The sequence below is a fragment of the Alternaria arbusti genome (assembly GCF_024043155.1).
Source record: "Alternaria arbusti strain BMP 1465 chromosome Unknown scaffold_7, whole genome shotgun sequence".
NCBI classification, from domain to species: domain Eukaryota; kingdom Fungi; phylum Ascomycota; class Dothideomycetes; order Pleosporales; family Pleosporaceae; genus Alternaria; species Alternaria arbusti.
In genome coordinates, this window is record NW_026249947.1 from 431847 (window position 1) to 456157 (window position 24311).

Below are 24311 nucleotides of genomic sequence, written 5' to 3' on the forward strand. Positions count from 1 at the left end.
CTCCAATATTGACGCTCAGACATAACGTTTGCTGCTATCTCCAAGGTTGTTGCGTTCCTAGACCAGGGCCAGAAACCAGGACTTCGCAAGCAAATTTCCGGCCGTGGAGCGTATTGCCTGGGGTAGGTATGTATAGCCGTTATTGCTGCACAAGTGGAGCGATTATCGCTTCACGATCCAAATCTTGCGTGGTCCAGGGTTTGGAGGCCGCTCTGATCAGAGGCCGCGTAGTCTGTTCGTAGCTTCGATGCATCGTTGGGCTATTAGAAAATAGCGCTGGCTTAACGAAGCGATAAGGCGACCAGACAGTGGATCGATCGACTGCGACGACTCTGCGCGCGTCTCCCGATTCTGTTTTCGAACGACCTGTCTGTTGGTGTGTATCGCGCGTGCCTTTGGTTGGGTGCCGCATTGTTGGTGACGGTGGCACGGTGGTTAGCCAGCCCTAGAGGTTTATCCGCAGCGCGTGTGTTCACCATCCCTAGGCGAGGTGTAGGATTGATCCAGCGACGGCAAGCGAAAGTCGAAGAGCGATGACCAGAAAAAATCCAACTGAAGGTAGGAACGACCAGGCGACAGTGTTTCGAGCGCGGCAGTCATGGTGTCAAAAGGAGGAAGTCGCAACACGTGCGTAGAAAGGAAGCGCAAACACCCGACCAAAGAATCAAACCTCGCGACACTGTCTTGGGGTGAATGATTTGCTGTAAGCCCGGCAGAGGCCCCAAAGACCACTCTGGCGCTCCACGTTCTGCTGGAAAAGATGTTGAAGTAAGAACGTCGCAAGGGGAAAGCGCAACCACAGCACCAAACGAAAGAACCCCGCGTGACAACGAAAGAGAAAGGAAGAGCAAGTATCGAGTAATTTGATGGGCGTGATCATCAGCAGAGTCCTGGAGCATGTTCTTCTCACACGCGACACGCAGACTATGAGTAAGGAAGGAGCAACAAAGACACGATGCACGTTGGCAAAAAGAAAACATGGAAGCGAAGGAAACCCATCACTCAAGTACACGAAAAGATACGAGATCATGGCATGACACTATCGAATCTTCAACATTCCTCTAGAACCTCGATTTCGTTGGTACACCAGCTCATCGGACCTTTGTCCTGGCAGGCTAAGCTGGGTAAAGCGGCACATGCGATACGAGAGCCTCGAGGAAGGAGCCTTCCAGATGCGCCTGTCAAACAGAAAGACACGGGCTAGATTTTGGGTCGCAGTTTGTAGAATACATACGGTTAGATCTTGATGAGTAGAGATGTTCTAGGGTGGTGTATGCTCCTACGCTATGTATCATCATCTGGCCACCCCTAGGGACGAGGCCACGAAAAGACACTTCCCATACAAACACGTCTTGGCGCGCGCTCGACTGATGACGGTGAAGCACATTCCGGTCTTTGGCCTGGCAGTTGCATGATATACAGTACAGTCCACACCTTTCGTCGACCACAGACTTGTGACGAGATGTAGCAGGGTATGTGTCGGGCATAGCCTTGGTACCACGTACGCAGCAACATGCGACACGACTGCAAGCAACACCAAGCATCATTGGAAGGACAAAGTGATCTCATAAGTATTCCATTCCATGTGAATACGCCCATGACTGGTAAAGCAAACTGCGCATATATCTGAGTGCGTCTAAGCAAGCTATATCTCCATCGCGAAAAGTGCTTTTCTACTCATACATAGGTGCCAATGCAACCAAAATACGACATGAAGGATGCAACATATATGGCGACTCTACAGTCAACCATCTACAACTCGTCGTGGTCATCGGGCATCTCATCGTCACCACCGGGGCCGCCAGCGCCGTAGAGCTTGGAGGTGATGGGGTAGGCGACGTCGGACAGCTTCTGGAACTGCTCGTCAAAGTCCTCAGCGGCGGCCTCGGCGGCGTTGCTCTCGAGCCAGTCCTGAGTCTCCTTGACTGCCTCGAGGAGAGACTCCTTGTCCTCCTCCTCGATCTTGCCACCAAGACCCTCGTCGTCGTTGACCTGGTTCTTGAGGCTGTAGGCGTAGTTCTCGAGCTTGTTGCGGGACTCAATGCGCTCGCGGTTGGCCTTGTCTTCCTCGGCGTACTTCTCAGCCTCCTCAACCATGCGCTCAATGTCTTCCTTGCTGAGACGGCCCTTGTCGTTGGTGATGGTGATGGATTCACCCTTACCAGTGCCCTTGTCGATAGCGCCGACCTTGAGAATACCGTTGGCATCGAGCTCGAAAGTGACCTCGATCTGGGGGACACCACGGGGCGCGGGAGGGATGTTGGTAAGCTCGAACTTTCCAAGCTGGTTGCTGCAGACATAGGTTAGCCAATCGATCTTTGTAGTGGACATGCAATGGCGCGGTAGACACTTACTTGTCCTTTGTCATGGCTCGCTCTCCTTCGAATACCTGGATCAAGACTACGGGCTGGTTGTCGGCGGCGGTGGAGAAGATCTGGCTCTTCTTGGTGGGGATGATAGTACCACGCTTGATAAGGGTGGTCATGACACCGCCAGTGGTCTCAATACCGAGGGTAAGAGGGTTGACATCCATGAGAACGACGTCGCCGGTGGCGGCGTCACCGGTGAGAATACCACCCTGAACAGCAGCACCGTAAGCGACAGCCTCATCGGGGTTGACATCCTTGCGGGCCTTCTTTCCGAAGTACTCCTCAAGCATGGCCTGGACCTTGGGAATACGAGTGGAACCTCCAACGAGAACAATGTCGTCGATTTCGCTCTTCTTCATCTTGGCGTCCTTGAGAACCTGTTCAACGGGCTTGAGGGTCTTCTTGAAGAGGTCGTTGTTGAGCTCCTCGAACTTGGCGCGGGTGAGGGTCTCGGAGAAGTCTTTGCCCTTGAAGAAAGACTCAATCTCGATCTTGGTGGTCTTCTGGGAAGAGAGAGTACGCTTGGCCTTCTCAACCTCGCGCTTCAACTTGGACATGGTCTTGGAGTCCTTGGTGATGTCGACGTCGTTCTCCTTGTTGTACTTCTTGGTGAAGTAGTTGATGACACGGTTGTCAAAATCTTCACCACCGAGATGAGTGTCACCAGCGGTAGACAGGACCTCAAAAACGCCGGATTCGATAGTGAGGATGGAAACATCGAAAGTACCACCACCGAGATCGTAGACGAGAACCTGGCGTTCCTTCTGGTCGGTCTGTGGTGCGTTAGCTGAGTTGCTTCAACGGAGGATGCTGATAACTTACCTTGTCGAGGCCGTAAGCCAGAGCGGCAGCGGTGGGCTCGTTCACAACACGGAGAACATTGAGACCAGCGATAGTTCCGGCGTCCTTGGTGGCGGCACGCTGAGCGTCGTTGAAGTAGGCGGGAACAGTAACGACGGCGTTCTTGACAGGCTCGCCAAGGTAGCTCTCGGCTACCTCCTTCATCTTGCCCAGAACCATGGCGGAGACCTCCTCGGGGGTGAAGGTCTTCTCCTCGCCGTGAACCGCAACGGAAACCTTGGGTTGACCGCTCTTGTTGACGACCTTGAAGGGGAAGTGCTTGATGTCATTCTGAACAGACTTCTCCTTGTACTTGAGACCGATGAGACGTTTCTACTCCACAGTCAGTATGCCAGCCTTCCAACAACGGTATGCGGGAGTGTACGTACGATATCGAAGATGGTGCGTTCGGGGTTGGAGGCGAACTGGTTCTTGGCAGCGTCTCCGACAAGACGCTCGTCATCGGTGAAGGCTACCCAGGAAGGTGTGATACGGTTACCTGGAGAGGACACATGTCAGTTTGGGTGTGTGGGATGGTCGAGCACGCAGACTTACCCTGGTCGTTGGTGATGATCTCAACCTTTCCGTTCTTCATGATACCGACACAAGAGTAGGTGGTTCCAAGATCGATACCGATGACGGGGCCGGAGACACCATTGGCGTCCTCCTTGATGGGCTCCTGGTCCTGGGCGTGTGCTGTCTTAGCCAGCATCAGACCGCCGACAAGGACGAGGAGGAGGTAGAAGGCAATGGACCATGTTGAGCGCTGGTTGGCGCCCCGCGAGCTTCGTGCCATTGTGATGTGTGTAGTCGTCAAGACTGGGGGTATGGCCTAGATGCCAGGTGCAAGTGCGGGCGTAACTCTCTGGGAGCTCGCAATGTGTGGAGTAGACGGGGCTCTCCGGGTATCGCTGGGAAAGAAACAAAAGGCGAGTTGCGGTGGTTGCAGTTGCAAGGTGAGTGGAGGAGGAAGGGCAAGTAGCGGTGGGCGGCTACTGTTATATGGACACGTCGTGGAAGTATTTCGAAAGAACACCTTGCGATCTCGAGGATCTTGCTCCGCAAATGGTCTAGCGCGCAGCTCGCCCATGGCCCGTTCACTTTGCCCCAACCGCCCGCATCAGCCTCAATTTCACCTGCGTTTGACGCAGCTGGCTACAGGACACGTGTAATTCGCTAGCACTGTGCTTTCACTGCGCCCGTGTAGCAGGTGTGACTCCGCGCTATGCAAACCTATAGGACACAGTAGCTTCTTGTGCAGACGATGATGGGGAAGTCGCAGCTCCGTCGTTATCTGCTATCGTGCCTCTAGTCCAATTTACCCCTCCATCTAAGCGAACGCGAACACCTACAAACCTCGGTGCTCTACCATCTCAACGTTCAAGTCGCGAATCAATGCATCTGAATTGCAAAATCGCCGTTTCCTCCATGCGCGAAACCCCAGCCAGCCTGAGTCGCTGCGTCGGTAATCTCGGACACGGCCCTCGTTGTCTGTCCCAAGTTCCAGGTGTCCTTTCGGTAGTCTTCCAGTCGCTAGGCAGACAGATCTACACGAGACACTGGCTCCACCGCACCGCCAACACCATTCACCTCGATGACTCCTTGGTCGATATGCAACGTTTCCTCAATCTTTCTCCCACGAGTGTGAACACGCTGCTTCAAATCTTCACAGCTGCCTAGCAGAAGGACGGATCAAAGCACCCTGCCCACCGTGCACGACCAATCACCATACTTGCACATGTGAAAGGACTCGCCTGTAGGTAAAACTGGCCTCTTTGAAAGCAAGAAGTGCGAAAAACACCATAGTGCGTTGTTTGATGCTCCATTCCGGATAGCTTGAGATCTGCCCAAGAGAACCTTCGCGACCGTTCCCCTGTCCCACTCTGCCGATCAGCCGCTTCGCCAACACAACCATCGGAACCCGTCACCAGGCCCTTGCCAAAGTCTCCCTGAAAGTGCTCAGTATCTCAGCCCACCGCGCACCAGACTTGCTCTTCCACACAGCCAGACCGAGAACGCCGACACCCAGGGCGGAGGGTATCGCCTTCTTGGCAAACCTTGTTGCAACGTGTCTAAAAAACATGTCCTGCTTCTGCCTTACCCGCTTCACATGCTCGTCTCTCTTGTTCTTGACAGGGAATGGCTCCTCTGGCACCTCTTTCTCGAGGAACTCGCATAGCGGCTTCCAGCCATCCTCCAAGCGGAACTCGAGCAAGCGCTCGGCAGGCACCGCAGCACGGATTTCTGCATAGTGTTTTCTATATCGATCCTTGGCAACCCGCCGCATCTCATGCACATTACGCACACCATAGAAGCCCAGCATGATCTTGCGAATCGTCTTGCCGCCATTGAGACCGTACAGTGGTCCCAGTACGTTGATCACGAGATCAGCGCGAAGCCCCCATGTCGTGCTGAAGATGGCCGCCTCCATACTGTCGTACCACTCGTCGATATCACGTTCCACCAGGATTAGCTTCGCCTCGGGATAGGCTTCTATGAGCTGCGTCGCGAAGAAAGAGCTCATGTCGGTGACGGCCTCATAAGGCCCAAAGATAATGTCCCAGTCGGCGCGTGTGAATGGTGCGCCTGTGTAGGTCGGCAGCACAGGGTAAAAGGCATCGCATGCTTTGCTGAATAACTCCCACTCAATTGGGGAACTGATGGCCTGGATGCCGTGGTGCACGCCCTGATATCCGAGAATCTCGAGAGCTTGAGTGATGGAGGCCGACCCTACCCTCGCTTCAGTCAGCTTCTCCCGACGGCTGTAACAATAGCAAAAGCAAACGTTGGAGGAACTCACCAGTACGTGTCATTCCCAATGAAAGCACCTTTAGCTCTCGCTTTGGGCGTTCGGCAATGGAAGTTGGTGTCGCCATGGCTCAGACCAAAGCTGGTTTCAGTCACGCAGAATGGCTGACGAGAGAAGATGGTCGGGAGTATGACAGAAGGTGATATTTCTCGATCATTGTAAGCTCGGCAGAGAGGTGACTACCCCAAGTTGCTGCTCACCGTGGACCGTGGTAAACATTCCATACTCATTTATTGGACCGCCTACCACGTGGTCAAAGGAGTGGCCATCTTACTTGCCGCTGTCTAACTCGAATGTGAGCGCCGAAGAGCGCCCACTGCTATCAATACGATCTACCGGTAGACCCCATCCTAGTTTCAACACGCTCGGGCCGAAGTGTAACGGGCCGAGTAAAGTGCCACTGCAAACGCATCGCGCATAATTGGTCTACACTCCAAGAGTACAACGGAACACGCGTAACCAACATCCTGGCTTGGTAAAAATGTTATCGGAAAGACAGGCTTTCTGCTGTCGAATCACATGAGGTAAATCAACGATGTCCGGGTCTGATACACGCACACACATCATCACCCGTATTCACCGTATAGGGCTCACTTGGCTGTCATGAGGCCTACGCAAGCGTTCTGTACACTGTTCTGACGCTGCCGGTATGCATAGCCTTTTAGATTTACGTGATGATACAACAGATGCTCAATCAAGTTCTGACTACCGCTTCGGCCTGATGGAGACCATGAGCGGCTTCTTCTCCCAGACCAAATACGACTTTTGTGTGATCCACCACTTCTCACTGTTTGGGCTGAGCGAGATGTCAAAGTTCCAGAAGAGCTTAGCCAAAGCCAGTCTCATCTCATTCATAGCCATACTGGAAAACCATGAAGTCAGCAATCGTTCCACCGATACCGAAAAGGGAAAGAGAGATCTTACGTTTGTCCAATGCAATCATGTCTACCATAGGAGAAAGGACGAGATGCACCTCGGTCATCACGAGCAAACTCCCCATCTTTCGTCTGCAGCCACCTCTCTGGGATAAAGTCAAGAGGCCGGTGCCAGTTCCATGGAGCGTGACAGGCTGCGAGATTGTGCACGCCTACAGCTGTCTGTTGGTCGACTAGTCAGTACAAACTCGCCACGGCCGAGACGCGAACAAATACTTACACCTCCCGGTACCCATTTTCCATCTATCTCCTCTCCACCCTCCGGAACCCAGCGCGGCAAAGCTGATGGCGTAGGCGGCGATATACGCATCGACTCCTCGATGCAGGCCTTCAAGTAAACCAGCTCACCAGCAGCAACCATGCTAATCTCCTCTTCGCTCGCAAACCTACCCCGCACCTCGGCAATAACCTTCTTATAGGCGTCCGAATGCCCACAAACGAAGAAGACAAATGCGCTCATCGTATACGTAGTCGTGTTGCTGCCCGCCACAATCAACGCGCTCGCCATACCAAAAAGATCCATGTTACTCAAATTCTCACTCTCGTTACCAAGGATGTAGCTCATGAAATCCCGTCTCTTCCCTTTTCGGGTGCCAGCACGCTCCTCATCAATCCGTCGCTGTACCTTTTGGAGGGTGAGTGTTTGATGCCGCTTCCGCGCCTCCATGGCCGCTTTGGGTGCCGTCCATTTGAGTATCCACTCGATATGGTAGTACGTAGCGAGTTGATACCAAACAATGCTTTTGACGCGCGATCCGATAACGTCAAGCCAGGGCTCATCGGCGCGGTCGAGACAGCCCGCGGGTTGTCCGAAGGCCAGGTCGCTCATGATGTCGAAACTCAATAGGCTGAACCAGCGGAGGATATTCTGCTCTACAGCATGATACTGTGGTTTCCGTAACTGAGAAACAAGCCGATCAGTGTGATCCCGAAAGAAATCTTCTTGATCCCGCAATGCGCGCTCACTGAACGCTGGCTGAAGCGCCCGCCGTAGCACGGCATGGCGCTCAGGTGTCTCGGTAACGATACTACGACGTCCATTCACGATCGCAGGAGCGATTCCACGCCCGTCCAGACACTTGAGAAACTCGCGAGGTGGAGGTGAGCCGTCGATCTTCTTCAAGGCCGTGCTGCTGGTGTAGGATAGCTCGTCGGGTGCGATGCGTATTACGGGGCTGTTGTAGTAGATGTGCATGTCGCGGATGCGCCATGCGAGGTCGCCGCGGAGGTTGACATAGTGCCAGGGCAGGCGGGAGATGGCCCAGAGTTTGGGGCCTGGGAAGCGTGAGAGGGGGTGGAAAAAGAGGTAGTAAACGGAGCGGAGGAGCAAGTAGAGTATTGGCTGTGCGCGGTTAGGATGTTGGAGGTTCCTGATGGTGTAGGAGGTGTTGACGTACACTGATGAAGATGAAGAGAACTATCATGGACAACATCTCGACGTTCAGCTCGGTGTTCGCTCGTTCTGGTTCTTCTGCCCAGTACTCAAAAGACGAGCTTCATAGCCACAGGTTCGTAGTAGTGGCATAGACAGATATCTTCTTCCTCGTAAGTAATGCGAACCAATCACTTCCACCTCGATTGCTGATTCTCTTTCGTTCGCAGGGTAGTTCTGGTATCGTTGCCATCGTCGCAGATGTAGCAGTCGACAAGCCAATGGGAGTAAACGTATATCCACGTGGCTGATCGACTTACTGTGAGCGTCTGATCTCGAATGTGACTCCACTCGTTGTTCTCGATATTGTGACCCCACGCGGCTCCTGGTCTCGGCGATACTAGGACTTCGATCCCGCATTCGGTCCGGCCTCGTTAGTGAGGCCTAGTCGCCGTTCGTTGCTGTACTGACTCGGGACTTGCATGGCATCGTTACGAGGTCAGTGGTGATGGAAGAGGAAAGAGCGAGGGCTCAGCGTACATTCTGTCATGAGCGTTGGGGTTCTAAGTTAGGAGAGGTCGAGAGAACACAGCACGTGACTACACTCACACTGGCACCACCATGCAAGAATTGAGCCACAGTTGAGTCAACCAATTGAAATGACGCACCAGTACAGCTCGTCTAAAGCCACCACAGTCTACTCAACAGCAACTCTCAAGCTACACAAAACCGCCTCTTCCCTCTTCATTGGGCTCCCGGGACTGCACACTACCGTAAAATTATGCCAATCCCTCTCTAAATCCACATCCAGTCCTTCGATAACATCAAACCTCTGCACCAGCCTCACAATAATATATCCCGCCTCCGTAAGCGCAAACTGCTGCCCAATACAAATACGCGGGCCCCCATTGAACGGGACGTACTGCCACGTTGACCCCGGCCGTCTCTTCTCCCACCGTTCAGGTACAAATTCATCGGCGTCTTCGCCCCAGAGATCTTTCCGGCGGTGCAGGACGTGCGTGCTGAAGTTTACTTCTGTGCCCGCGGGGACGAAGATGGGGAGGGTACCCGAGGGGCCACCGCCGGTAGGGAGGGTGGTGTCGCGAATAGCGCAGCGGGAATTGAAGGGGACGACGGAGTGGAGGCGTAGTGTTTCGTTCAGAACATGCTGTAGATAAGAACAGCTTTTCAGCTTCTCGAACGTTATACTCTGTCCAACAATGGTACTCGAGTAAGACCCAAATTCAGCGAGAATGATTTCACGTAGCTTGTTGTATACCCGTGGGTCCCGCACTAAGCAGTAGAACACCCATGATGTAAGTGATGCTGTCGTATCTCGACCTGCGGCTAGCAGACCGAGAACTTGCTCGCGGACTTCAGCGCGGTCGGAACAGCGCGATCGTAGTGTTTCGAGGAAGTCGTAGCGGAGGGATGAGGAACCCTGTTTTCTCGCCTGGTCTGCGGCGTCGATGGCGCGGTCGACGAAGTTGTGGAGAGTGTTTATGCATTTGTTTAGTTCGGTGTTGCCGTAGAGCCAATAGAAGCTGCGAAGACGCATTCTGGTTCCGAGGATGGAGAGCATGCGCTCGAATGCGTGGTCGAAGCTGTCTTCTTCATGAATCTCGTCGCCTTCCTGCTCCTGTTGTTGCTGCTCCTCAAGCAACTTGTTAAGCGACCCCGTACTCATCCCCAAAAAGAATTCCGTCGCCGAATCCATCGTCAACTTCGGTAACAACGCCGCTAAACTCACGGGCGCCGACCACGCCCTCCCTTCCTCATCCACCCTCAATCCCCCTTTTTTCTCCTCAACGACTCTTAACAAACTCCCCACATGCCCCTCCAACACCTCCAGCCTAGAAACATTCTCCCTACTAAAAAGCGGCCGCATAGTCTCCCTCGCCCGATGCCAAGCCACCCCATCAACAGCAAAGATACTGCGCCCGAGCGCCCACTTCAAATTCGTGCGTCGAGCTGTACCCATGATGAAGTCGTCGAATTGCGTGACGAGTAGGGCTTGGATGTTGCGTGGCTCGGCGGTGATGAGGTTGGTTGTGCCGAGCAGGGATATGGCCCATGTGTACCGGTTCATGGCCGTGAAGCGCGAGAAGACGAAATCGGGAGTGCGTTGCTCGCGGTCGGCGAGGATACTGCGGCGGATGGTGTCGATGCCGAAGGGGAGGTGGTAGGGCTCGGTGGGTACGGGACCGCATCCTAGATTGCGGCTTTTGAGGTAGTTGCGGAGGGTTTTGAAAATGAGAACATTGATTAGGTGAACCAAAAGGAGAAGGCCTGCGCCTAGGAGAAGAGGGTGTGTTTGCATCTTTGGTATAGGAGCGTCTAGTGTTGAAGCTGCATGGACCTAGAAGTGCGCCACTTTAAGTTTAAGTATGCCACTGAGCTATTGATTCCGACGCATCATTTTTGACCCACCTGCATAGCACTAAGCAGGGGCCGGGCACCTAGTCATGTCTGTGCATTTCGAGCTGGAACTCGCCTACTTGGCGTTGTTCGTGAGAATGGCCAGAAGTGAGCCATTCCGTTTGCAGTATAAGTTCGTTGGAATTATATCGCAGCTACACCATATACTTTTGACCATCTCAATGACTTTATGCGAGATCAGTGCATAACGAGCACATCTATAGTTTCATTTCCGGCTGTCGTTACCCATCCAGATCAGACACGGGTGTCAGTTGGACCATCAAAGGCAGCTTCTCCCACACCAAGTAAGTACCCTGCTTGTTCCACCAGTCGTTACCAGGATCATGCAGTTCCCAGTCAAAGAACCGTACCAATTTCGCCATTGTAAGCGACATCTCGGCATAAGCCATAGACCGCCCGATACAAGCCCTCTGACCGTAGGAAAACGGCTGAACAGCAGAACGGTCATCGTTTTTGAACTCTTCCGGTGCGTCATCTAGCCAGCGTTCCGGATGGAACTCCCGAGCCTTCTTGAAGTTGCGCTCAGAGTGCCCGGCTGCCAGCTGATTGACAGCAACAGCATAACCACCAGGAACCCATTTGCCCTCGATCATTTCGCCCTTTCCAGGGACGAAGCGTGGAAGTGAACCTGGGGTTGGTGGGTAGAGACGCATGCCCTCGTTAAGGCAAGCGCGCAGGTACTTGCAGCTGGTCACAGCTTGAACGGTCATGTCTGCGCGGCTTTTGAACAAGCCGCGTATCTCTTGCTTAAGCTTCTCGAGTTTAACTGGGTTGCGCAGGAGAAGATATGTTAGGCCGGACATGCCGCCTGCCGATGTACCACTGCCGGCTACGATGAAGTTGGAGGAGAGCATGACCAGTTCAAGGTGGTTGAGCTTCTCGTCGTTCTCGAGGATGTAAGACCTGATCAGACACTGAGTCAGTAGTGTTTCGACTGGGTAATGGTTCGATTGAACTTACATGAAATCCTTCCCAGGGTTCTTGGCCTCGACTCGCGCCTTCAACTTGGCTTCTGTCATCGCGATGTGCTTCTTCCTTGACTCGGTGACGTATTTCGGTGTCATCCAGTTGAGTAGACCCATGAAGCCGTACTGCACGGCAAGCTGGAACCAAACGATAGCCTTTGCGCGAGCGAGGATAGCTTGGATCCATGGTTGCTCGGGGTTGTTGACGCAGCCTGACGGTTCGCCGAAAGCCAGGTCGGATACGATATCGAATGCGACGAGGTTGTACCATGTAGTCATGTCGACGGGTCCGTCTTTGCTTCGTTCCTTCAGCTTTTGGACAAGGTTATCCGAATGGTCTTGAAAGTAACTCTCTTGTTCGCGCCTAGCATGGGATCAGTATTGTCATACCATGCCTGCATTTCGACGAATAGACTTACAGCGCTCTCTGACTAAAAGCCGGATCAATAGCTCTTCTCAGCCTCAAGTGTCGATCTTGATGCTCAGTCATCAAGCTACGTTGGCCACCTATACTCGCAGGCGCGATACCTCTACCGTCAAGAGCCTTCACGAACTCAGGGTTTCGTTGTCCATATATCTTCTTCCACGCTCCCGAAGTCGTGTAAGAGAGCTCATCAGGAGCGATGCGCACAACAGGACCGTATTTGTCGTGAAGCTCGCGGATCTTCCAGCTGATCCGTCCCTTCATGTTTGCGCGATTCCATGGTAGACGAGAGATGGCCCAGAGCTTCGGCCCCGGATAGCCAGCTAGAGGGCTGAGGTAGAGATTGTATACGACCTTGAAGAAGACGTGAAGCAGGATCTGGTAATCTTTGTGAGATGATTCAGAAGCCAAGTTGGGACTTGCGTGAACTTACGAGCACGAAGATACCGACGGTAATGTTTCGCAATGTCAGTGGTGGTGCTTGGCGCAATTGTTGCCACAGGCTATCTGGTATGAAAGCAGCAGCCATGATGTTGTGAAGTTGCCAGACTGTGACGAAACTCAGAGCCAGCGGTTCGAGAGCCGGGAGATGGACAGCTCAGTCTTCTCCAGCTCATCACCCCATTGAATGCTCACAATGCCGGAGGCATCTATCCCGACGTGTTCGATCCATGCGGCATCTGGCAAAAACCTCCAATTCCACTACTATCGCCAAACGTCGCACCTGCCGACCGATGGTGCAGACCAGAAGTAGCCAATTGCATCCCCTCAATTACGCACGCTCTGCTACAGTTGGTGTTTAAAGAGACTGAAGTTTTCCGCGGTGAAGATACGAAGGTGAGCTCAGGTGACCCGGACTTTCATTCGGCCCTTGGTTGTCGGGCCGATCCTCTCTCCGAAATGGCTTGCAGATAGTCGGCTGTGCGTATGCGATTGTGGATACTGGCGGGAAACATGGGTTTTCCAGCAGTGCGCAAACGATTATGTGCAGCTGGGCCACGTGTTTGGGGTGAATGGTGAAAGCTTGACCACGGGTACGGAGAAAAATGACTCGTGATTACTACCCGGCAATGCAGTGTAAGATAGAGCATTTCTATACCCCTGTTAATCTAGAAGTATGCCAGTTCCTCTTGCGTAGCCTCCAGCACGCCGTATCGTTGGGTTGCTGGCCTGTCAATGTGTCGAAGAGATGGGCTGTGATGACAAGCTGGTTGTCTGTGGGTAGCTGAGCATCTCGTTGTACGAAACACCATCTCTTTTCGGTCTTGACGTCTCTCTTTGGTATCGCCAGTTCACGTGGTGACATCTTTATCACCAAAAAACATGGATAATCAACATGGCTCCGACGACGTGCTTGCCTCATCGGCAAAGACAATCCGTGCCGAGCTTCAAGAGAAGCTTTCCAGCGAAGCGCGAATTCATCTTCCGTTCGACATGGACAAAACGGGCTTCGACAAGGGCAACCTTCGCTTCACTCAGTACGAGCGCCCAACATACCTCGCTATCGTCGAGCCAGGTTGTGAGAACGATGTAGTCGAGGTCGTCAAATATGCGCGGGAGAAGGGTATTCCATTCACACCCCGTGGTGGCCACCATGCAGTCACTACCACGATGAGACATTTCAAGAACGGTATATGTATCAACATGCGCCCACTCAACCACATGCGATGGGACGCTGAGAAACGGCATGTTACCGCCGGTGGTGGAGCGGTCACTGATGAGTTCGTGCGCTTCGTGCATGATTTGGGTATGGAAGTCAGTAAGTGTAACAGCATCTTCGCTGAGAGTGAAAGTACTTACAAAGCTGGTAGATGTAGGGTCGTGTCCTACGACTGGTGTTATTGGCGTAGCATTTGGTGCAGGCCTTGGCCGTTTACAAGGCAAATATGGCTTTCTAAACGACAACATGGTGTCTTGCAAGCTCGTGCTCGCCGATGGAAGCGTATTGGTTGCATCCAAGGACTCGCATCCGGAATTATTCTGGGCGATTCGTGGCGCAGGCCACAATTTTGGCATTGCAATCGAGGTCACGTTTCAGGTCTATCCACAGCCGCACGGAGGCATACACCATACTTGGGATCTGGAGTATACATTGGATCAGTGCGATGCGGTATTCGAGACGCTGAATAGCGTCTATGAAACTATGCCCGCTGATTTGGCAATCTTCGTCCTATGGTTGCGCCAAAGCAGCGGTCGCAAGGTAGGTCGCCTAACGAGTGAGGTATCCACGCTGCTAACAAGGCTCAGCACATCATTCTCGTCAACCTAGTCTGGTCTGGTCCAGCTGCGGGTGCAGACCCGTATGTGCAGCGCTTCGAGTCCCTGAGCCCAGTCTTGATCACCGGGCGGAAGTCCGTGCCATGGCCAGAGCTACCATTCACCACTTACAAAGAGATAAACAAGCTCTTTTGCAATCCCGAAGTCTGGCTCCGAGGCCCCTATAAGATGATGGGAGCCGCCTGCGTCGATAAGTTCGACCTCAAGACGACACGCGAGTTCTTTGAGAGTGTCAAAGCTATGAGTGAGGAGTGGGAGGACCGCGGCTGGTTCAGTGCCATGTTCGAATGCCTGCCTGATCAGCGTGTTCGCGAGATCCCCGATGATGCGACAGCCTTTCCATGGCGTGGAGGATCGAATCATTTCCTGTGAGTATACACCGCACTGGTTAAACTATAAAGAGAGTCCTAACGTATGATGTACAGCATGCTGAATGCGACACCAAAGCGATTGGAAGATCGCAAGGTTTTCGAGGACCATCTCGACTACTGGAAGCAACGCTTTGTCGAGACCTCTGAGTACGGCCGCTTGCAGCAGTACGTGAGCTACGGGAATGGCACGGCGACCTTGAAGGACCCGCCCGAAGCACTGTATGGCTACGAGCCCTGGAGATTGGAGAAGCTACGGCTTCTCAAGCAGAGATATGACCCTGACAATGTGTTTCGATGGTACCAACCATTCGTTGAGTCATGAGGCATTCTGAGTAGATCTTTGGAGTAGTCTCCAACACAAACCTAGCTTACCGATAATGAAGTTTGATGAGATACCCTGTGAGACAAAAAGATCCTGTCTACGTTGACGCGTAGGCGTTTCGACTCGGCGGTGGCACCCTTGGTGTACGCCTGAGCGTTTTGAGATATTCGATAGCTTAGCAGATACGATTTCAGCTCCCTGACGAGTAGTAGAAGGCCGCGCGCGTACACGTGGGCATGGAGAGTGGCCTGTAGATGTTGCTAGAACTTCGGAATCTGGCCAAATCGTGAGCGCAGTAGCGAGTGGGTACCCTCATGCGACGTGGCCCACGTTGGACTTCGAAGCGAGGACAACAGCAGTACGATCTGGGGAAATGTCTGAGGCCGACGCTAATAATTTTCCGATAATAAGGGCCTTCGGTGGGCCCAAAAAGTCTTGGAAAGTCTTGTTTAGAGTGGTGGAGACACACCTGAGTCGTAGCTTCGTCTACCCCGGTCGCTTTCAGATCTTGGGAAGATAGTCGAACGCGTTCACCTGTATCGGAAAAACAACATGCTGCGTGCTCGAACAACACAGTGGTATTGGATGATTTCGTCGAGATGTTTGACCGGCTTCATATCGCTCCTGCCTGATCGCAGTCTGGATGCCCGAGAATGGGAACGGTGATCGGGCCATTGCGACGCGAAACCTGTAGGATTAGTAGATGAGAGTCTCATGAGACCTCTAAAGTTGATAGGTACCTATAGCCTTCACAGTGAGCTTTCGCACCGGGTCTCTTCACACCTACCGCACCATACGGCTGTGTGCTACTTCTCGCAATCTTTCTTCCTCTTGCTAAGCTGTCACCACACAGCAGTCTGTCATCTCTCACAATCCTTCCTCCTCTTCAAGCTGTCACAATGAACAAGCCGATCGCCATCATCGGTATCTCTTTCCGGGGCCCAGGCGATGCTCGGGACCCCGAAGCCTTCTACCGTATGCTCGTAGAAGGTCGCAGCGCACGCACCGAGATCCCCAAAGACCGTTACAACGTCGACGCTTTCTACCATCCTGATCCAGAACGGCTAGGTAGTATCCAACAAAGGTAGGCTCAATCTGTTGTCGTGCTCATGTCGTTAACCATACTAATGTGCTGTTGCGACAGACATGCGCACTTCCTGGAACAAGACTTCAAGGTGTTCGATGCTCCTTTCTTCAGCATCACACCGAAGGAAGCGAAGGCCATGGATCCGACGCATCGCATTCTACTGGAAGCCACGTACGAGGGCTTCGAAAACGGTATGTCTTTCCAGTTCGTCGGGTGGGTGTTGACGAAGCTGACGTTGCGAATAGCCGGCTTGACCTTGGAGCAAGTCTCAGGCACACAAACATCCTGCTACATCGGAACCTTCACAGCAGACTTCCCCAACCTGCAAGCCCGTGATAACGAAGGGCCTTCAATATACCGTAAGTGATCAAGTCAGTATAATGCTGGTCCAAGCTAAGCCTTTTCTGCAGACGCGACGGGCATGTCAGCATCTCTAGCCTCCAACAGACTGTCGTGGTTCTACAATCTGCGGGGGCCTTCACTGACAGTCGACACGGCCTGCTCATCAAGTTTAACAGCATTCCATCTAGCCTGCCAGAGCATCCGCACCGGCGAAGCCGAGATGAGCGTGGTCGGTGGTGCCAACCTGATGTTCGGACCGGACATGTCTATCCTCCTGGGCGCTGCAAAGATTTTGTCGCCGGAAGGCAAGAGCAAGATGTGGGATGCAGACGCGAATGGCTTCGCTCGTGGAGAAGGATTCGGCGTCACGATTTTGAAGGTGTGTACTAAGCGCTTCCGCCGTGGTTTCCGTATGAGGAATTTGACTGACGAGTGGCGGTATGTAGCCTCTAGACGCAGCGATCCGCGACGGCGACAACATCCGAGCAGTCGTGCTGGCCACGGCCGCTAACGAAGATGGTCGCACACCAGGCATCTCGTTGCCAAACAGCGAGGCGCAGCAAGAACTGATCCGAACCGCATACCGGCAGGCTGGTGTGGATCCAGCAGAGACAGGATATGTCGAAGCGCACGGAACGGGTACACAAGCCGGCGATCCACTCGAAGCCCGAGCTATCCTTAAAACCATTGGATCCGTCGAGAACCGCACATCAGATCTATACGTCGGATCCGTCAAGACGAACATTGGTCATCTTGAAGGCGCAGCTGGTGTAGCGGGTATCATCAAGGCTGCGTTGACTGTTGAGCGAGGCATGATACTGCCGAATCTCTGGTCAGTAGATCGATGAAGCTCTCAATCTGCATATACTGATATCCTCCAGGTTCGAGAAGCTCAATCCCGACATTGATTTACCGGAGAACGTCAAGATAGCTTCCAAGCTGACGCCGTGGCCACACAACGGTCCTCGCCGCGCAAGCGTCAACAGCTTCGGTTTTGGCGGTGCGAATGCACATGTCATCCTTGAGGACGCGGCGTCTTTCCTGTCACGACATGGCTTGAAGGGTCGACATGCGACAATGCCACCCCTTCCCAGCCCAGGCAGCGTGCGCGTTGCTGAGCTCAGTGATAGTCCTAGTAGCTCTGCAAGCACTGTTGAGACGACCAGCGGAGACTGCAGCGACAACACGAGTGATGTTTCGAGCGAGATCTTGCGCGACCTTCATCCCACATCGAGGTTGTTTGTTCTGTCTTCCAACGACCAAGAAGGAGTTAAGCGCAACGCCGAGCGCCTGCAAGACTATCTGGCCTTGAAGACGTCCACGGCACCTTCGTTCCTCAACGACTTGGCATTCACGCTGAGCTCCAAGAGGACCGCGTTGCCTTGGAAATCGTATGCCGTCGCCTCAAGCGTCAGCGGCCTGCGAGAGAAGCTTGCGAGCCTTGCTCCAGTGGTTCGTTCCTCCACTTCTGCGATACCACGAATTGCCTTTGTCTTCACTGGCCAGGGCGCGCAGTGGCATGCAATGGGCAGAGGTCTTTCGTCGTACAAGGCCTTTGCTGAGAGCATGCAGAGGTCGGAGGCCATGCTCAAATCGTTCGGTTGCCCATGGAGTCTTGGTGAAGAGCTTAGTCGCAGCGAGGCTGAGTCCAAATTGCGTGAGACTGACTACAGTCAGCCAACTTGTACCGCTGTCCAGGTCGCGCTCGTGGACCTCCTGAGCGACTTCGGTGTAAAACCTGTTGCCGTTCTCGGCCATTCCAGCGGCGAGATTGGGGCTGCGTACGCCGCTGGCTTCATCGATCAAGAAGCGGCAGTCAAGATTGCTTGGTTGAGAGGCCAGGTCAGCAAGACTGTGTCCAAGAACGGTGGCATGTTGGCCGTCTCTGCAAGTGCCGATAGCGTACAGGATCATCTCAATGGCTTGAAGAGCGGTCGAGCAGTCGTGGGATGCTTCAACTCCACCAAAGCCTGCACCATCACCGGCGACGCTTCAGCCATTAGTGAGCTGGAGACGCAGTTGAAGGACGCGCAGATACCGTGCACACGACTACCCATGGACGTCGCATATCATTCGTTCCACATGGAGTCAGCTCGCGAACAATATGAGAGGGCTTTGGAGGGCATCCTACATGGCTCCACGGCGACCGTCCCCATGTTTTCTTCGGTGACGGGAAATCTGGTTGATCCTGCACAGATGAAGCCCTCTTACTGGGTGGATAACCTCGTGTCTCCTGTCAACTTTGTCGCGGCTACCCGCTCCCTTCTGAGCCACCCCCAAGAGAACAAGTCGCGCAAGGCCTTCGCCAACCTGTTCGTCGAGCTCGGCCCTCACTCTGCCTTGCGCAGCTACCTCCTAGACATCTTCGCCAGTGCGAACCGTGCTGCTGACACGACCTACACTAATCTGCTTCGCCGCAACCACGATGGCGCTGCTACTATGTTGGAAGCCATGGGCCATCTCTGGGCGCATGGATGCAAAGTCGATTTGAGCAAAGCCAATGATGTTTCTCCCGACAACACCAGCATGTTGGTAGACCTAGCTCCGTATGCCTGGAACCACAAGGCGTACTGGGACGAATCCCACCTCAGCCGGCAACACCGCCTTCGCAAGTCGCCACGTACCGACCTTGTCGGCTATCGCCTTGTTGGGACGCCAGAGCACACATGGCGCAACTTCCTGCGGTGCAACGAGAACCCATGGATTCGTGAGCACAAAGTTCAGGGCGACATTCTGTATCCAGGCGCGGGTATGCTTGTCATGGCTATTGAAGCGGCGCACCAACTGGCCCAGGAGACCAATGCCGACGAAGTGTATGGTTTCGAGTTGCGCGACGTTAGCATCGACACTGCGCTTCGCGTACCTGATACAGAGAAGGGTATTGAAGTCATGACACAGCTGCATAATCGTCGTACCGGAACACGAGCCGCGCCGTCGTCCACACTTTACGAGTTTGTTGTCTCTTCCTGGAGTGAGGAGATGAACTCTTGGAGTGCCAATGCTCGTGGCCTCGTCTCCGTCGTCTTCAAAGCCTTCTCTCCTTCGATGGAGCGTGAGCTGGCGCTTGAAAACGAGCGCTACATGTCGTCTCTTTCCAACGCTAGAGATGTCTGCCAGAAGCCAGCACGAAGCTTCTTATACGACACAGTCGAGACGATCGGTATGCAATACGGACCGACCTTCCGCAACATGACTGAGCTGTATGCTGGTCCTAGCTCCAGCTATGGCATCATCAAGGTACCTGATACCAAGGCAGTCATGCCTAAGGGCTTCGAATACCCCTATGTCGTTCACCCTGCCACGCTGGACTCGGTCCTTCATCTTGTCTTTCCCAGTATATCTGGCGACGATCAAGCACTGAACGAGGCGGTCGTTCCTAGATCTTTTGATCGCATCTTCGTTTCAGCCAGGATCCCAAGCACCGCTGGTTCAGAGCTACATGGCTGCTCTTCCGCGAAGAAGCTGAGCTACACGACGTGGACTTCCAGCATCACGATGTCGGAGGCAACCATGACCGACCCTGTCGTCATCATGGAAGGCGTTGTACTGGCATCTGTTGGTGCAACCGAGAACGCATCGAAACAGCTTGAGACGCGTGCGTCTTGTTTCGCGCAAAACTGGCACGTAGACGCTGATCTCTTGTCCCCGTCTCAGATCAAGGAACTCGTCTACAAGCGCACGTTGAAGAGTAGAGACGACGATTCAGTGCTTGATCTGCTCGAGTTCGTCTGCCTTGTATACATCTATCGCTGCCTTGACTGGTTTCAGAGTGAAGCAGGCAAGGCACATGTTCCGCAGGACGGCTTCTGGAAGTCCTACGTGGAGTGGATGCATGACACCGTGAAGCAATTTCCTCCGCTTCCTGAAGATGTCGAGACCGAGATGCAGGCAGCCCGGAAACGCATCATCAAGTCGGAGAGCGGCGACATCACGGTGCAGATGGTGGACCGTATTGGGCAGAATCTTTCTCGCATCTTTACGCGCGAGGTCGAAGCCCTGCAGTGCATGACTGAGGGTGACCTTCTTTACTCGTTTTACCGCGGCGCTTTCGGCACGAGTTTCAACACCAACGTGGCAGAGTACGTCGGTCTGATCGCGGACAAGCAACCCGGACTGCGCATCCTGGAAATCGGTGCCGGAACGGGTGGTACGACATACCATGTCTTGGAACGCTTGCGCAACCCTGATGGTACCTCCAAGGCAGCTCAGTATTACTTTACGGACATCTCTCCTGGTTTCCTTGCCAAGGCAGCCGACCGATTCGACAAGGATGCATCCATTATGCAATTTGGCACACTCAACATTGAAAACTCACCCACGGAGCAGGGGTTCAGTCTTGAGTCCTTCGACCTCATTGTTTGCGCCAATGTACTGCACGCGACGAAGAGCATCCAGGAGACACTAGCGCATTGCAAGTTGCTGTTGAAGCCAGGTGGCCGTCTTGTCTTGTCCGAGGTGACCATCAAGCGCATCTTCTCCGGGTTCATCATGGGGCCGTTGCCCGGCTGGTGGCTAGGAGAAGCGGACGGTAGGAAGGGAGGTCCACTCTTGGATGCTGAAGAGTGGAACGTCGCTTTGAAGCTGGCCGGATTCTCGGGTGTTGATGTCGATATCCGCGGTGATCGAGAAACTTCGAAAGAGCCTGTCTCGCTGCTCATTTCGACTAAGCCCGAGACTACAAGTCCTAGCCTGCCTCCTTGCTTGGTCATCACCACTGGGACTGAAGCGACGGGCAGGCTTGCCTCTTCCATCCAGAGAGCATTCGCCTCCGCCGGCCATGATACAAGCATCGCTCAGTGGAATGACATCTCCAAAGCACATGTGGAGGGCAAGTATTGTCTCTGTCTTCCTGAATGGGATGACGCTGTCCTCGCCAATCTCACCGACGACAACTGGCGCAGATTGCGCGAAGTTGTTCTCTCGTCCCAGGGTGCTTTGTGGATCACAGGCGGCGGTGCCCTTGACACGCCATCTCCCATGAAGAGTCTGATGGTTGGGCTTGCCAGAGCCATTCGCAATGAAGACGCCGGCGTTCGCCTTGCCTGTCTCGATCTGGAGGCGTCATCGACCATTGACTTCGAGAGAGCGGCACAGAACATACACAAGGTCGCTTATGAGCACATCCGCGGTGACGGCACCGAGGGTGAGTTCGCTGCGCGCGGTGACATGGTCTACGTACCCCGCGTAGAGCGAACAATGGAAGTTGATGCTTCTCTGCGCAAGTATGAGGCCAAGGGTGATCCCGAGATGGTATCATTCAAAAGCTGTGGACGTCCTCTCAAGCTGACCATCAAGACACCCGGTCTTCTCGATACATTCCAGTGGGAAGAAGACGAGACGTACCACACGCCATTACCTGAGGATTGGATTGAGATTGAGGTCAAGGCCGTTGGTCTCAACTTCAAGGATGTACTCGTGGCGTTGGGTAACCTGGCTGAGAACAAGCTCGGTGTTGACGCCTCAGGTATCGTCACTCGTGTCGGATCAGCTGTCACAGACATCAAGGTCGGCGATAAGGTCATGACTGCATCTTGCGATACCTTCGCCACCTACGTCCGCTTCCCTGCCAAGGGTGCCATATCCGTTCCTTCTGGCATGAGCTTCGAGGAGGCCGCCTCAATGCCACTCATCTTCCTCACAGCCTACTACGCGCTAGTAACTGCAGGTGGCATTGTGTCTGGCGAGAAGATCTTGATTCATGCGGCTGCTGGCGGTGTTGGACAAGCCGCCATCATGATCGCGCAAGCCAAAGGTGCTGAGATCTTCGCTACGGTCGGCGCGGACGCGAAGAAACAGCTTCTCATGGAGCAGTATGGAATCCCCGAGGACCATATCTTCAGCAGTCGTGACACCAGCTTTGTCAAGGGAGTGCTCCGTGCCACGGGCGGCAAGGGTGTGGATCTGGTACTGAACTCGCTGGCTGGCGAGGCTCTTCGTCGATCATGGACTGACTGCCTGGCCAAATTCGGTCGTTTCTTGGAGATCGGAAAGGCAGATCTCTTCGCCAACACCGGTCTTGACATGAAGCCCTTGTTGGACAACAAGAGCTATATCGGTGTCAACCTGCTGGACTTTGAGAACAATCCGACACCGCGAGCAGTAGCGCTATGGCATGACACGGCGAGGATGATCCATGAGGGGGCGATCAAGCCCATTGCGCCACTCCAGATCTTTACCATGGCCGAAGTCGAGAAGGCCTTCCGCCATATGCAGGCAGGAAAGCACATGGGCAAGGTGGTCGTTCGCGTCGACGATGCAGACTTGGTTCGTGCCGTACCTCGAATTCCACGCGTACGTGTCCAGTCTGACGCGACGTACGTGATTGCCGGCCTTGGTGGCATCACGCGTGAGATTGCGCGTTGGTTGGCAGAGAAGGGCGCAAAGTACCTGGTGTTCCTCTCTCGGTCTGCAGCCAGCGGCACAGACAACAAAGCATTTGCTGCGCAACTGCAGAAGACGTACAGCGTTACGCCGCTGGCGTACGATTGCGACGTTGGCAACAAGACCGCTCTGCAAGCAGTCTTGGATGACCTTAAGGCCAAGGGCTTGCCACCCGTCAAGGGCTGTGCGACTGGCGCCATGGTCCTACAAGACTGCCTCTTCGACAAGATGACGGCAGACCATGTACGTACAACGGTCGGTCCCAAGGTCCACGGTACCTGGAACCTGCACGAGCTACTGCCACGCGATATGGACTTCTTCGTTATGCTGTCTTCGCTAGCCGGTGTGATGGGCCATCGTGGACAGGGTAATTATGGCTGCGGCAACAACTTCCAAGACGAATTTGCTGCATTCCGGCGCAACCAGGGTCTACCGGCGATGACCATCGACATCGGCTATCTTCTGTCGGTAGGTTTCGTGGCCGAACATGACGAGTATGTCGACCACGTCAAGGCCATGGGGCTCAAGGTCATGCATACGTCGGATCTTCATGGTCTTCTAGCGACCGCCATCGAAGGCCCCTCTCAGCACCCTGGGCAAGTCATGTGCGGTCTGCCCTTCAATGAGCATGACGACGCCTGGTACTGGATGGCCGACGCGCGATTTTCTGCACTGCGCAACGTTGCAGCTGGCTCCTCGGCGAAGGCTGGACAGACCATCTCACTGCGAGAGGAGTTGACGCGATGCGGCACAGCGAACGAAGAGGCCGTGCAGCTCATCACAGCCGCCATCGTGCAGCGTCTTGCGAGCCTGATGATGATACCCGAGGCTGATATCGATGCCGGCAGGCCGCTGAGTGCGTATGGAGTTGATAGTCTGGTGGCTGTTGAGGTGAGAAATTGGGTTGCGCGTGAGATGTTGGTGGAATGCTCCGTGTTCGATGTTCTGCAGAACATCCCGATGACACAATTGGCACAAAGCTTGGCAGAGAAGAGTAAGCTGCTCCTTGCACAGGCCTGAAGTTGTATGTACCTAGGTAGTATGAATCGTGACTGATTGCTGTCGCATCGACCTTCGCTCTTGGTGTTCGTGATGCTTGCTGACAACGAAGGACGAAGCAGCCACGCAAGCGGCTTAGCCACATCTTCTGATTGGACAAAGGCTGATCATAACGTCATGGACTCGTGGAACCCTTTGGTCGTCACCAACGCTGGGCCGCGCATTCGAGCTTGATTGATGTGTGAGCTACGATGATGCCTGATCATTCAATACAAGATGCATCCAACGGTACATAAGTTTACCTGCCGCTCTACCTGGCAGATCTACTTGCCCGGCTTTCTTTCCCGATCGACCAGTATAGCTATTGCACTAGTTCATC

The 24311-nt window shown here is 53.9% G+C and overlaps 7 protein-coding genes across 7 annotated transcripts; 2 read left to right on the forward strand and 5 right to left on the reverse strand.

The window, feature by feature from the left end:
* Positions 1-1752: 1752 nt before the first annotated feature.
* On the reverse strand, positions 1753-4005 carry J4E86_005953 (uncharacterized protein; the record flags this gene model as incomplete). Its single annotated transcript, XM_051446484.1, has 5 exons — positions 1753-2290; positions 2355-3142; positions 3192-3542; positions 3599-3708; positions 3765-4005. 5 exons carry the CDS (start codon positions 4003-4005, stop codon positions 1753-1755), a joined length of 2028 nt encoding a protein of 675 aa, XP_051302059.1.
* A 1128-nt stretch (positions 4006-5133) lies between these two features.
* Positions 5134-6085, reverse strand: J4E86_005954 (uncharacterized protein; the record flags this gene model as incomplete). The annotated part of the gene is made up of 2 exons (XM_051446485.1): positions 5134-5939; positions 6010-6085. The coding sequence occupies 2 exons, from the start codon at positions 6083-6085 to the stop codon at positions 5134-5136; spliced, it is 882 nt and encodes a 293-aa protein (XP_051302060.1).
* Positions 6086-6723: 638 nt separating this feature from the next.
* On the reverse strand, positions 6724-8386 carry ALT1 (alanine transaminase; the record flags this gene model as incomplete). The annotated part of the gene is made up of 4 exons (XM_051446486.1): positions 6724-6880; positions 6943-7115; positions 7174-8295; positions 8351-8386. 4 exons carry the CDS (start codon positions 8384-8386, stop codon positions 6724-6726), a joined length of 1488 nt encoding a protein of 495 aa, XP_051302061.1.
* A 763-nt stretch (positions 8387-9149) lies between these two features.
* On the reverse strand, positions 9150-10645 carry ALT2 (alanine transaminase alt2; the record flags this gene model as incomplete). The annotated part of the gene is made up of 2 exons (XM_051446487.1): positions 9150-9157; positions 9223-10645. 2 exons carry the CDS (start codon positions 10643-10645, stop codon positions 9150-9152), a joined length of 1431 nt encoding a protein of 476 aa, XP_051302062.1.
* Positions 10646-10985: 340 nt separating this feature from the next.
* Positions 10986-12682, reverse strand: ALT3 (Cytochrome P450 monooxygenase alt3; the record flags this gene model as incomplete). The annotated part of the gene is made up of 4 exons (XM_051446488.1): positions 10986-11667; positions 11725-12093; positions 12149-12531; positions 12587-12682. The coding sequence occupies 4 exons, from the start codon at positions 12680-12682 to the stop codon at positions 10986-10988; spliced, it is 1530 nt and encodes a 509-aa protein (XP_051302063.1).
* Positions 12683-13476: 794 nt separating this feature from the next.
* On the forward strand, positions 13477-15123 carry ALT4 (FAD-linked oxidoreductase alt4; the record flags this gene model as incomplete). Its single annotated transcript, XM_051446489.1, has 4 exons — positions 13477-13912; positions 14004-14353; positions 14401-14798; positions 14856-15123. 4 exons carry the CDS (start codon positions 13477-13479, stop codon positions 15121-15123), a joined length of 1452 nt encoding a protein of 483 aa, XP_051302064.1.
* An 899-nt stretch (positions 15124-16022) lies between these two features.
* Positions 16023-23953, forward strand: ALT5 (Type I Iterative PKS; the record flags this gene model as incomplete). Its single annotated transcript, XM_051446490.1, has 6 exons — positions 16023-16207; positions 16268-16401; positions 16456-16569; positions 16621-16931; positions 16999-17384; positions 17434-23953. The coding sequence occupies 6 exons, from the start codon at positions 16023-16025 to the stop codon at positions 23951-23953; spliced, it is 7650 nt and encodes a 2549-aa protein (XP_051302065.1).
* Positions 23954-24311: the final 358 nt, after the last annotated feature.